The 14,723-nt window shown below is 37.0% G+C and overlaps 2 protein-coding genes across 2 annotated transcripts in view; one reads left to right on the top strand and one right to left on the bottom strand.

Annotated features, from left to right (window-relative positions):
* Positions 1–14,723, top strand: part of LOC136678518 (NLR family CARD domain-containing protein 3-like) — a 140,775-nt gene that overhangs the window by 77,595 nt on the left and 48,457 nt on the right. The gene's annotated exons all lie outside the window — the stretch shown is intronic.
* Positions 1,797–12,901, bottom strand: LOC136687356 (interferon-induced protein 44-like). Its single transcript, XM_066661753.1, has 8 exons — positions 12,771–12,901; positions 9,508–9,567; positions 8,999–9,032; positions 7,896–8,085; positions 4,948–5,097; positions 4,418–4,589; positions 4,106–4,206; positions 1,797–3,483 (listed from the first exon to the last, which is right to left on the bottom strand). Exons 2-8 carry the CDS (start codon positions 9,557–9,559, stop codon positions 3,307–3,309), a joined length of 876 nt encoding a protein of 291 aa, XP_066517850.1. The 5' UTR covers positions 9,560–9,567; positions 12,771–12,901; the 3' UTR covers positions 1,797–3,306.

A 14,723-nucleotide genomic window follows, 5' to 3' on the forward strand; every position in this document is an offset into this window, starting at 1 on the left:
CAAATGTTCTCTATAGGTGAAAGATCTGGATTGAGGCTGGACATTTCAGTACCCGGATCCTTCTCCTACGTAGCCATGATGTTGTGATTGCTGCAGAATGTGGTCTGGCATTATATTGTTGAAATATGCAGGGTCTTCCCTGAAAGAGATGACGTCTAGATGGGAGCATATGTTGTTCTAGAACCTGAACATAGTTCTCTGCATTAATGGTGCCTTTCCAGACATGCAAGCTGCCCATGCCACAAGCACTCATGCAAACCCATACCATCAGTGATGCAGGCTTCTGAACGGAGCGCTGATAACAACTTGGGTTATTCTTGTCCTCTCGGATGACATGACGTCCCAGTGTTCCATAAAGAACACCATTCTGCTATTGCTGCCCTATCTTTCTGCGCGACAATGGTGGAATTGGTGATCCTCTTACCATCTTGGCTTCAGAGAGACACTGAAACTCTGAGAAGTTCTTTTTATACCCAATCATGTTGCTCAATTTCCTTTTTTTCCAGCCAATTATTGCTACTTGTCCCAACTTTTTTGGGATTTGTTGACACTGAAATTTTGAACCAACATATTTTTCCTTTAAAATGTTACATTTACTCAGATTAAACTTTTGATCTGTCATCTATGTTCTATTACAAATAAAATATTGACATTTGCCATCTCCACATCATTGCATTCAGTTTTTATTCACAATTTGTTTAGTGTCCCAACTTTTTTGAAATCCAGTTTTTACTTTAGTCACACCCCAAACATGTGATCTCATTTGGTTATGCAGCTGTATTATGTTAATGTATATATTATCTTTTGTGTCTTTTGGGGTTACTCATCCAGGTTCTGGTCATTGTAATTGTACAGTACATGGCAATTAACTAAAAAACTACTTAAAGGCAAAGTTGTTTGACTGCTCAACCACTCACTGTGTGGTATGTCAAAGTGTTACAATCTGCACCACGTTCACATAGATGAATAAAGGACATTAAACATGTAAACAAATACATTCTTAAGACCTGCAAATGAACTTGAAAATAATGAATGCTTACTGGTGAGCCACTCCTTCCTGTGTTGGATGCAGAGCACAGAGTCAGAGAAGACAAAGAAAGGAATGAGAGTGGTGGAGACATGGCTGTTAGAAAGAGAAACAGGAGTGATGGAGGAGAAATATAATTTTAAATAAAACTCTTTTTCTTCTTCACTATCTTTCAGATAAGTGTCTGATATTGCTGTTAAAATGTCTTTTTGTTTTGCCATGATTAAAATAATTTCCAAGTATGGTTATTGTAGTGAACAGTGAAACCAGTGGTTTGAGTCACCTGGACAAAAGCCCTAGAAATAAAACAATGATTCCAAATCAGGTAATTTAGTTTTTAAATTAGAAATCAGGGTAACACTTTACACAAAGGGTGCATTAATTAACTATACTTCAGACATTAATAAACTAAAATGGTTAGAAAATATCACAATTAAGAATTAAGCAATGATAAGAAACAAGAACTAGCATTAATTAGTATTATTTTAAGATTTTAGTATATAATCTAATATACTAAATACTAATATAATGCTATTTTTTGTTTCTAGCCTGACTTGCTGATTGTGACAATACATAATTGTAAATTAATGTACCCTTATTGTAAAGTGTTACCGAGATCAGATAACAAATCTGTTTTCCATTCCAACACGAAATGGATATTCTTTGAAAATCTTCCTTTAAGTGGTGTGATGACCACAGGTTAGAGGCTAGACAAAGAAATAAGAATACAATTATGTATAATAAAAATGTTTATTATCCATAAGCATAAGTGTAGAAAACACTGAAGGAGAGCCTCCCTAGCTTTATTTAATCCACGAGGGTGATAGCAGAAAAAGATATTTCTCACAACAATGGTGCTTTTCTGTATAATAATCATAATATATAGTGTATTTAACTTTTAACATGTTTTCAATTCTAATTTTATCTAAATACGAGCGAGAGAATGGTGAGTGCCTACCAGTGGCGGATGCTGGTCTTTCAAGGAGGGGAAGCTCAATTTCGGCCTACATCATAAAATGTGTCGGTTTATTTATACGTAAATTCTACCCTCCGTTCCTTTTTAAGAAAATGATCTGTGACCCTGTCGTACCAACAAGGCGTCTTTTCCAGGGACTTGACTAGTGTCCTCTCAATGGCCAGCAGAGCTAGGCTGCTTAAACGGCCTTGGCCCATGTGAAGTGTGTCCGCCTGTGAGTGCTTTGTGACGGTGGAGGGGCTCAGCAGCACCCGCTGGACAGAAACTGCGATAGAAGTCAGAAAGAGTGATAGAAGTCAGTTTCCAAACACAAGCAGCTACAAAAAACTCCACCAGAAATAGAAGCTAGATTTGTCGCTAGTCGTTTTTAACAAAGAAAATGCCGCTAAGAGGATTAAGAAAGTCTGGTTCAACTCAGAACAGAATGAAAATGTACTGCTCCCACGGATCTTTACACCAAAGGATCGCTGATTCGCTCATTTCGCTGTCAATCAAAAAGGGATTCAGCCTCAGACAGATCATCCAATCATCATGCAGAAGCTAAGCGTCCGGGCCAGCCGAGGCCAGCCCACTGCCCCATAGACCCTCAGAGACGCTGAGCGTCCGATGGGCGGGACAAAGCCCAGCATTTATCCAATGACTCGTCTCGTTTCGCTGCACTTCACTGCTTCGTTATTGAACTCTGTTTAAATCACTGCGGGAATGATTGAGAGGAAAGCCGCGTCTTTACCAGTGATAAGAAGCTGATTCTGAACAAAAGTTTAGCGCGTTGTAGTGCATATTTATTCAATGACATGTACACACAACAGTATATATTTGATCACTTATTTTTTGAGATTTTAGGGGAAGCTGAGCTTCCCTTGCAGTCTTAGAGCAATCGCCTCTGGTGCCTACCCGTAAGAGGATTATGGCAGCCCAGACGGACAAAAACTACGCAACCTGCAGTTCACCACTCACGACTAAGGGGCGCACACATACCATCACATCATAGACAAATGCTTAATTCAATGAAATTCACCTAAAATAATAAAAAAAACATTGCAACTGTTACATGTGGTTAAATGTGCAAAAATATCTATTTAGAATGGTTCTGGAGGCTGTACAGGCCGCCTCATAGATGCTTGCCTGCTCTGACCGTCAGAAATTATTCTAGAAGAATCTGTAGACTTAGTTCAGTTTCATAATTTGTTGGAAGGGCTGCAAAATGCTCAGTATTTGTTTTACTTAAATGGAGGTCAATGTAAATTGCTGCCTCAGAATATGGTACACTAGGGGACACCAGCTCTCCACATATTTTTGTGATTTATCTTCTATTACTTCTCAAAGTTTCTGCATAGTCATTGGCAAAATTGACAATATCCCTCAGGGCCATAAGGATGAAAAGATCAAAATCATCATCTTGGGTAATTTCTTCATGGTAGTTTATCAAAGGGTAGATACTGTTCACATGGATCCCCAGCTTACTACTGCACTCTTGCACCTGACAAGAAAAATTAACAAAGCAGTCATGATAAAAGAAAATTAAAATGTTGACCGTAACTGGCACAACTGATAACTGCATTTGGAAATTTAAAACATTTCCAATCATGTGATTTTAATTTGAGTCAAGATATATTTCTCTAGGATTAGAATCTGGACTCTGAGCAGAACAGAAAAATGGTCATAATGTACTTCAAAATATTATCTGTTTGTTCCTCTTTAAAAACTTAAAAATAAAATAGATAAATATAATAAAAATCCGAAAAGTACATTCCAGCAGTGAAAAACAGGTCTTCCTAAAATATCATCCTGTACAGCCTTTAGGTAATATACTCTTGTCAATTTTGGCCTTTTTATACATTCATATGCAAAATATAACCATACATTGGTCAAATGATACATTGTTTGATTTTGTAATTGAGATGCCAGTGTACACTTTTTCTGAGAACACATAAGTGTGAAATACTTTGCATGTTTTTTTTTTTTTCAAATTCTGATCATATTAAAAACATAAAGTAGTTACTATTTTCCCTTTAAATAGTAAATGAACTCATACAAAACATAATTTCAAATTCAGTTTCATAAAAGTCACTTCAGTTATTTCTGTTTTATAAAGCACCTACCTTATTTTTTACTTTTTTACTGAGGTAGATTTTCTTTACATCCCTGTCGACCTCCCCACATATTTTATCTATGTTAGTCAAAACAATGACCTGTGGGATTCCTACAAATTGAAAAGATGTACACCAGAAGAAAAAAATGAATAGATGTCCTTCTTTCCTTTTGTTTTTTAAAAGGCTTTATATTTATTAGTAAACTTAATCCTAAGTAAGTGATCCACTGTTTTCCTAAGAGAAATAATTACATGATATACAATCTGTCATTAACAAACATCATATTTTAATTAAAGTCCTAAAGTAAAAACCTGAACATACCCAACTCGCTGGCCTTTTCTCTGACATTCTTTAACTTGTCATAAGTTCCTTCACTGATAAATGAGAGAGATGATCCTGGAAGAATATTCACCAGACAGTGAACTCTGTCGCACAGACTTGGGCTTTGGTTGTAATATGGCCCATCAGTATGTATCTGTCGTTGAGGATTAAACTAAAAGACAGGACAAAACATGAAGACCAATTAATTCTAGCCAATCACACAGTGCAAGGATGCATCTCTGTGTAAGATTCCTTAGAATCCAGCATAACACACATGTATTTTGACATTTCAGCAGGCCTGCAAGTGAACACAAACTCCCAGTTCCAATATGTTAACTACTCCAGCTAGCATTGTGCAGAGTGATCAGGAGAGGGCAATTCCACTGAAAGCAAACTCAGTAGTGCCCTTTTAGACCCCTGGCTATTAATGGCTGTGGCATAATTTGGTCTTGAACTCATGATCGCCCGATTATAAAAACTTCAACACATTCTAACAAACCCTAAAAAGTTGAGTATATTGGTGTACTTACAATGTAGCCATCCAAAATATGCCCCTCCATTATTTCGATGATGTCTCCTGTATGTACCCCATTATTTACATCTGTTTGAAATCCCATGATGTCAATCAATTGAAAAGGGTATTGACCACCTCCACATTTCTTCATCTGGAATGATTTCATCTAGAAATACAGAATCATATCACACCCAATTTTATAGGTTAGTCAGAACAGCTTACTGCTAAATCATCCACATTAACAAGCACAAATGTGCTACTCAATGTTGTCTTTGAAGATCTGAAACTTAAAGAAGTAATCTGTAATATTGACACCATACTTTTAAAATGGGAATTACAATACAGATTGAAAACAGTGAGCCATCTTCCTTCTCCTCCTCCTCCTCCACACCAGACACAAAGCTTGACCAAGTTGTCAGTTTGACGAAAACTAATTAACACAGATGAACTAATTTCAGATCTAATGATATAGTAATTCTAAACTATTAAGTATTCAACTGATTATGCAGTAATTATTCATTAAACATTATGCAGTATCTACTGTAAATTATTCATTCCCATGACTATGAGATAGATCTCACCTGCAGCTCATAATTTCCGCAGGTTGAAATGTCACTCCATCCCCTCAGTCCCCTCAAAGCATGGTCATTTCAGCTACAATTCCAAGCCTTTTTCTGCTTCTAGTCCTCATGATTTTTTATCCTTTTGCCTGGCCTCCCTTCCTGATTTTCAAATTTAATTTGTGGACTCTGACACCTTGTGCTTTCTTTTTGAATTTGGAGCCATTTGTCCCCCAGCTGTCTATCCAATTTTTTGCACCTGTGTTTACATATTGTGCTTGTTAGGCTTTAATAGACACAATATGTAAACACAGGCGCAAAAAAATTGGACCCTAACCTCCCACCTGGTGCTGGTCTGTCACACTGTAATACAAGTTTGATAAAAATCTCATCCTGACATGTCAGATTTGAACTTAGGATACACGTCACAGCATTTAAATCTTAACCACTTTATTATCAAAAAAGTTTGATATACTTTTAAATATTCTCTTTTAACCACAAAAACACATTCGTGGTTTATTTACAACATTTAACCAAAAAATGTCCCAGCTCCATGGCAGTCTCTCTTTTCTTAAATGTTTATTTGCTGATTCTTTGGATTAGGTGCTTTGTATATATTTACAGATAGAAATATTATGTACATCACTAAAAATATCCTCATACTGTGTAAAGACAATCCCTTTAGCAGTCAGAAATCACATACATATACCTCGTGCAGCTCACTCCATTTAATAACAGGCTCTAATGTTATTTACAGGATGTTTGCAAGACTAGCTTTAAGGACAGAATATTGGAAATGCTGAATTGAACTCCAGGTTATGCAAAGTGTGTAAATATTTCAGAGAAAAATACATGGACATTTAAGGGGGCATATTATACCAATATACATGTTAGAATAGGTCTATGGGCTACAAAACATGTTCATGAAGTTTGCACAAAATCACTTTCAGACAAAGAGACCTCTAGTATAGAGCTCTATTCTTGCCAGTTTCAGTCCCTTTCAGAATGAGCTGTTAAAGAGCTCTGTTACCTTTATGCAAATAAGCTGTTGCTGGCCACGCCCCACCAATTCAATATTTACGCTAAGCGTTTACCACATGTGAAAATTCACTCACACACACAACCACACACTTACACATTCAAATATGTAGACAGTTTCAAACACTCACCCAATCACTTACACACTCACCCAGTCACTCTCACATGTGGACAGTTTCTAACACTCACCCAATCACTTACACACTCACCCAGTCACTCTCACATGTGGACAGTTTCTAACACTCACCCAATCACTTACACACTCACCCAGTCGCTCTCACATGTGGACAGTTTCTAACACTCACCCAGTCACTCAGAGGCGCAATCCAACCCTATATGTTTGGCCCTGTGTTGCACCCAGAGCAAGAAGATGTCGGTATTTGTCTGATTCTGTAACAGCTGCAGTCCATAAAGTGGAATAGGAAACAAAAGAAACAAACTTAGCTGTTTATTCTCCAGCTTAAAAATTGTGTCAGCTTAAATGATGCAGTAGTTTTGTCCAGGCGCCTGTAACTGCTTAACTGTTTAAGGTGTTCAATGAAAACCTCAAATATGCCAGTGTTAGTGTGATTGTGTGAATATAGCAACAGCATTTAAGGTGGAACTGAAACTTTGAAGAACTCAACTTGGAAGTAACTGTCATTTTTTTATGTGGTATGAAATAGTAAGCAATTTTAGACTGTACTGGTGTGTTTGGGGAAGTTTAAACAATTACTAGACCGTATAAAAACACCAGTATATGTTCACTTTTCAGCTTCAAAGTTTGGTTCATGTTTGGTTCATTTGCTTCATACTGTGGCACTGTGAGGATTTTAAGGTCATGGAGAGTAGCTGTGCTGTGAACGTCACCTCTAAATATATTCCCGTGGCTGTGTTTGTAGACTATTATTTTTTAACAATCCAACCTCGTGAAGAACAGTCACAGGTTTACCTCACTGGTGTTTCCACATCTCAGTCTCGTGGGGTGTTTTTCCTCTTTTTATTTCCTGAGGGATAATTTCTCTTCATCTTCTGATGATACACAAACCCTCCCTAATCTGAGACGAGGGGGCCTTCGTTAGTTTGTGGGGCCATACACAATGTGGGTAGTGAGCGTATAGGGCGGTCCGGGTCTGCCTGTACAAACACCTTCACAAATGCCAGACTGGATCTATGCAAATTTCCCTAGTGTGACATTACAACAAGGAAGCCATCCATACGGCTCATACAAGCATATGATTCCTTAAAGGAAGCGGGGGACACTACACCCTGTAAACAGCAACCTTAAACATTTAATACTCAATATTAGAAAAACATGCAAAAGCATTTTTATTCATTTTTTTTTTTTCACAGCACTGTAGCTAAAAATCTGTTTACAGTTACTTACTGATGATGTGAAGCTAGTTCCATCCAAGCTGTTCTTCAGGGCGCCAATGAAATTCCGGCCCAACAGGGCCCTCTGGACAGAGTTGATGAAGGACGACTTCCCTGCTCCTACTGGTTCAATCACCAGAATTCTTAGGACATCTAAACTTGACTGAAAATCACCCAGTTCCTGCAGTATTGCACTGTTTTTCCTAAGAACACAGACAGGTCACAATTTTTAGAAGGTAAAATGTTTAATTGTATTTTTAAAAAAATGTTTCACAACTCATTGGGACATGTTATACATCGGACACACTTTCTGACTGAAATATCACCAGTGCTACAGCATAACTGAATAGGCAGACCTATGCTGAAGCAGCGCCTATTTTAGAAGCATGGTGGGGATGGCAATCTAGCAGTTTCTATGCAGAAACCACACAGTAATCTTGTTGAATGTGCAGTCACTAATAGCAACTTCTTTCGCAATTGAAATCAACATTATTTCTTTTTAATTTTTTTTTTATTATAATTTTTTTAAACATATTCACACACTCATTATAATTATCTAATCTAATATTGCATTTAAATTTATATTAAACTAAATTAAAAAATCCATTAAAGTAAACAAAAAATAAATAAATATAAAATGATTTAGAAAATATATACAGAAAAAACAAGAAACATTAAATGAATTTAATTAAATAAACTTCATATTTATTTATTTATTTGTAGTTTATTTGATTAAATTCATTTAAAGATTCATTATGAAGAAGGCACACTGCCCAGATCTGTCACATCAACTGACATACCACAATGCTAGCTAGATACACTAGAAAAGAAGAGGAGGAGACAAATTATCCACCCAGAGATTGAGGCAACTTGTGTTTTTGAACTGTTTGGCAAATGTCTCTTTTTGGATAGAATGTGTTGAACCACCACCTAAATCTCTTTTTACATTTGTTATTGTTTTTTTCAGTTATTTTAAAAATGCTGTCAAGTTTTCCTGTTAAAACATTTTTTATTTGTATTTTTTTTCATTTAAATAATGCTAAGTAACAAAAAAAGTGTTTGTAGTAATTAATCCTTGTTGTCCATTAAAAAAATAAATACATAAAATTGGCTTACCCCCATGGAACCTTCCTCCAAGGTTTTTCCAGTTCTGATTAAGATAAAATTAATCAGTTTTAGAGAAAAAAAACTGCCTTAAGAAATATGTCTGATGATGAACATAAGGTGTATTTAAAGCATATACTGTGTGACTTTGTCCACTTTAATATGCACCTTTTGAAGTGGTCATAAGCATGTGGTCACCATGCCCAATGCCAAGCATGAACCAAAGGTGTATAAAACCCCCCAGCATTGTGATGGGGCTCCACCCAATGCATTGGTGGTGAACTGACATGCCAGATCTAGTCATCCTACATTGGTCCTTGACCATACTAATGTGGCTGATTGCAATCAAATCCATGCCAAATGCACTGAAAATCTTCCCAGTAGAAAAGAAGCTGGCACTGCAGCAAAGAGGACAGAGTACCTATTAATAGCCTTAATTTCAGAACAGACACTGGGTGTTTGTTTTTGTCTAGAAACTATTGGACCTGTAGTAAATTCATCTTCATTCTTGCTTCACTCACCTGATGGAGATGGCGGAGGTGATGGAGGTACAGATGAGGAGTTTGTTCCCATTTTTGTATCTGTCAAAAAACATTACATAACAGTTAACACAAACCAATAACTTTTAGGAGGGAAACCAAACATTAACTGAAATCATTATAACAGTAGCCTTAACAGTAGCAGAAAGCAAGAAACTTAATGATTTCCCATTCTTGTTTAATAAATGCTCTGGGTATTTTATAAAATATACAGTGTATTTTGACACCCTGTGTTTGCTTCACTCTGTTTACCCTCATTTTTGACCTCTAAATACAAGAACGCAACCATTTCTCATTCAACACTCCGTTAACTGTAAACAGCTAATGAGCATCATAAGTTTCCATGTTTAATTTCATTTTAGTGTTCACTTAGTGGGGCCTCGGACCATTGACAGTAATATACTGAACACAAAACATAAACGCAACACTTTTGTTTTTGCTCCAATTTTTCACAAGCTGATCTCAAAGATCTAAGACTTTTTCTATGTACTCATAAGGCCTTTTTCTCTCAAATATAGTTCCCAAATTTGTCTAAATCTGTTAGTGGGCACTTTGCAGAAATAATCCATCCACCTCACAGATGTGGCATATCAAGATGCAGATTAGACAGCGTGATTACTGCACAGGTGTGCTTTAGGCTGGCCACAATAAAAGGCCACTCTAAAATGTGCAGTTTACTTTTACTGTATTGGGGGGTCCGGCAGGGTGAATGGAGAGCTACTCTCAGATGGTCATCTCGTAACGCTTTTGCTTACTTGCTGTGGCATGCTTTTGAAGGCAAATCCTGGAGGCCTGCGTCACATGGCAGGTAATAGAGGATCTTTCTTGGTTGGGGAAGTTAAAAATAAAAGTCCAGCCTGCATGTTTTGTGATTGGTTTCGGTTTATCTACTCATTGTGTTTTTTTGTAGTGTTGTCACAATACCAAAATTCTGACTTTAGATATGATACCTGTCTAAATATCTTGATACCGATATTGAATCGATACCATTGCAAAAAACCTAAAACATCAAGGGCTATTTTCTATAGAAGATAGAAGAGGGATTCTCTTCTATAAAAGTAGGTAAAGTTTGTAGAGATAGTTGCTTGTGCTAGTCAGGGTTTTTTTTAATTCCTGAGAAGGTCTAAAAAGTCACCAAAACTACCAACAAAATCATTAAGGGAGGGAGAGGAGGTAAAGCGCTGCAGGCTCACACTGCCCCCTTGTAGCCCTCATTGGAAATACTGCTCTTATTTTAAAACACTCCTTAAACAACTGGAACTAATTATATGGGGTATTGTACCGAAATCAACTAACAGTCTACAATTGTGGTCATCTCTACAGAGTACAAGCTGAGAGCCAAAAGCACAGGTGCAGCAGCCAATTTTGAGTTTAGCAGACAGAGTTCATGCTGTCATAACGAGGTCCTGACAAAGTTAGTTTTTACAGTTTAATACCAGGATTAAAAAATTTGATTTTTCTGTTTATGCTTGCAGTCTCTTAGTATAACTGGGGCAGGGGGCTGGGGAGGGGGTTCCTGTAAAATCACTGTTCCCAAAATTTGCACATTTGCCAGAATCAGATACTAACTGTTCTGTTCACTTATTCATTCATGTTCTCTAAGCCTCTTCATCCTGTTCATGGTCACCTGGAATTATTAGGTGCAAAGCAGAAACACGCAGGACATGGCACCCTGTCCTGGGCACACATTTTATTATTACGAGGGATGCACCAATTTTTTAATGTTTGGGGCAAAACGTTCTCCAATAATTAGCACATCTGAGTAGCTGATACTGATATTAATAACTGATAATTTTAACTTTTTTTAATTAAAGCAAATCTAATTTTTTTTCAGGTTGTAATGTACACTTATGTACTTTTTAATTTTATCATTTAAGTTTATTAGTTGTTGTTCATTTTGAATGGTTCATGTTGACGGTTCCATATGAATGGATTTGAGAGAGGCACAAATTAGTACAGCACCGGGTTTGATTTGGAGAGCGGCATAAAGTGGCTCTGAGCGATCGAGGGAGAGTGTTTGAGCGAGTGATTGTAATCATTTATCATCGTGTTTCAGTAATAAATGCAGATGTGGAATGACTATTTTCATGTGTTTTATATATGAAGGGCTCCTGCACTGCGGTGGTTGAGAGTATTGGTCTGTGGTTTAACCTGCTGTGAGTGTGTGTGTGTGTGAACTGAACATTGCTGATATTTTAAATAAGTTTTCACAATGGAGAAATCTAATCCCAGAAACAGTTCTTTGTAGAAACTGTGAATAACATCCACACATCAAACCAATAACTTAAAAAAATAAAAAAATAAATAAAAAACATCCACATATCGGCAAATAATATATTGGCCGCTGATATACCGTGCATCACTGGTTATTACCCACATGAGATCAAGTCTCTACCTTAGGTGGTGGTTTTATTTATTAAGTTTGACAACACCAACAACCTTAGACTATGCAACTCCCATTTACTAAGGTGGGAGAACCCAATAATCAAACAATCTACCATCAAAAATAAGTTTAACAATATTACAGCCTTATCGCAAGAGGAAAAACTGCATTACATTTAACAGTATGGTATTTCCAAACTCTTTGAAATACACAGTAAATACAAATTCAAGCTTGAATGGGCCAACTTACCAAAAGGGATTCACACTCCCACCCCACTGCCCACAATTATCACTAAACTGCAAAACCACACAAAACAAACCTCATGCACAAATAAGGACTGATGTGGCAACCGTTTGCCCATGGCACTAATCAAAAACATGTTTTTTGATGCTCTTACAAGGCGTACTGGCAAATAAAAAAAAATTATGAAAACCACAGAAACAAAGATACAGTGGCCAATAAAACACAGCCATACTCCTACCAAGATACACATCATAAGACTACATATACTTACACATACACACTCATTTACAAAGTAACTTTAATGACTAAAAATGATAAGACATACTTTTACATAGGTACATCCACTTAAAACATGGAGGGGAAGGGGAAACAGAAACACCCCAGCATTCTCATGGGAACCAACTAAGACTACAAATAAAACAATAAGATATCACCCATTAACCAGTACTCATGTTTTTACTTTCCCCACAACCAATGTTATCCTTATTAAACTTAAGATGCACTAGCCCAGGAGCCAGTAAATTCACATTGTCTGCTCCAACGGTTAACTGAGTTACCTTTCTACAATCATTCAAATTAAATAGACTCTCAGCTTAAACAGCCCACATCTGTCCCTCACCACTGTATTTGAAGTCCGTTTAGTGAGACTACTTCAGCAGCACCTGCTGGGCACAATTCTCTGATCTGCTTCTCCACTCCTTAGACACACCGTGAATAAAACTGCGCCACCAACCGCACCCACACGACCCAGATACTTCCCAACTAACAAACTAACGCGAGAGCGCCTCTGTATACACTTAAAGGGGAAGGTTGCCTATTAATTATTCGTTCCAAGGCCGTGTCCCACCAACTAAACCTAAAATGATACGCATGTCAACAGTAGTAAAACAGGCCTAACATAAAATTTCTTCTTTTAAGGGATACAAACATGACCAATTTTACCTTTTCTGGCCAGAGGAACGTTCTAACAGTCTGAGAGTCTGGAAACAATGCTTTCACTTTCTCTGCTCCTAGCGTGGAGCGTTTTGATTAGAAATGGAAACAACCACCTGGACAGGAAATAAGACTCATCAAAATGTGGAAACTAAATGTGGAAATAGTTTGGGAAGCACAGTCCTGTGTGATCTGCTCACTTGTTTCCACAGGTTAATCTGATTTAATAAAAATAATTAGTAGAAGTAATACACAAGTAAGAAAGTTTATTAGGGTTTTCCTGGAATTTTTATCAGAACAGATAATCAAGCTAGCAAAACAGACCTGAGGACATGTAAGAGTATGTCACACAGAAGCAACGTATATTCCAGGGCCGTCAGATATGAATGATGAGGGGCTAAGCTTTAACCTGGGGTAATTGCCTCATAGTAGCAAATTTCTTTGACGAGGTACGGATTAAGCAAAACCACAAGGAGCTGCTGCCTTGTGTCATTATATTGCTTCAAAAAGTGTCATTTTATTGCTTCACAATATCGAGTATTCATTTGTGTACTTGAATTTATTTTAACAAAACCATCTGAGGCCAAGAAAAAACAGATTTGTCTCTGTCATGTATTTGAAAGCACTGTACATTTTGGTGAGGTTTAATTTGAAAAGCCTCAAAAAATGTAGTGATACATTCCATATCGTTTTCTTTGAATTACAAATCCACATAAATTTGACTGAAAATCTGGAAAACAAAGAGATTAGAATGATCATTTTAAAGTGTGCAAAAGAAACCTGTGTGTGTGTCATTTTTAAAATCATAATGATAACAGAAAATACCCAAATGATCCTGATCAAAAGTTTACATGCCCTAGTTCTTAATACAATGTATTGCCTCCTTTAACATCAGTGATAACTTGAAGTCTTTTGTGGTAGTTTTGGGTCAGGAACTTTATTCTCTCAGATGGGAAATCTGCCAATTATTTGCAAAATGCCTCCAGTTCTTTTAAATTGTTGGGCTGTCTTGCATGAACTGCCATAAGTGGCTCAATGATGCTGAGGTCAGGAGACTAAAGTGGCCACATCCCAAAAACATCCAGTTTTGAGGACATTGTTTTGCAGGGTATGAAAGGCTATGGTCTCTGCTTCATACATGGATTATTAGTATTTAATTTTACACCAATGACACTGTGCTAATCTCCAGAAAACAACAACAACAACAACTGTAAAACATTCTCCATTACTGTTCTCAGTACAGCAGTGCAGTTTTGTCCTGTCAGTTTCTTCAAGTGTCTAGAACACATCTGTGCATACAACATATGGTTCTAGATCTCGTTACATAACAGATGTCACTCATTAGTTCAGAAAGTGAAAGAAACTGTGTGTAGGTGGTGTGTACAAGTTCTGCAGTATCTTTTGAGTCTAAGAAAGTACCAGACTTCATGTAAAGTGTAGTCTGAAGGCCAACACTCTTTAAACAGTGACTCAGTCAAGGCAGTGGTTCTATGTCGAACCCTAAATGTTCAAACTGGGTTCTTTACTGAAACCTAAACCTAAAGACGAACTGTAACCTTTATGACAAACAATGCTTAGGACAACAGAATATAAAGAATGGTAAACATCCATCAACCTGTAAACTGATTTAAATGAGAAA

Source organism: Hoplias malabaricus, chromosome 2 (assembly GCF_029633855.1).
Source record: "Hoplias malabaricus isolate fHopMal1 chromosome 2, fHopMal1.hap1, whole genome shotgun sequence".
NCBI lineage: Eukaryota > Metazoa > Chordata > Actinopteri > Characiformes > Erythrinidae > Hoplias > Hoplias malabaricus.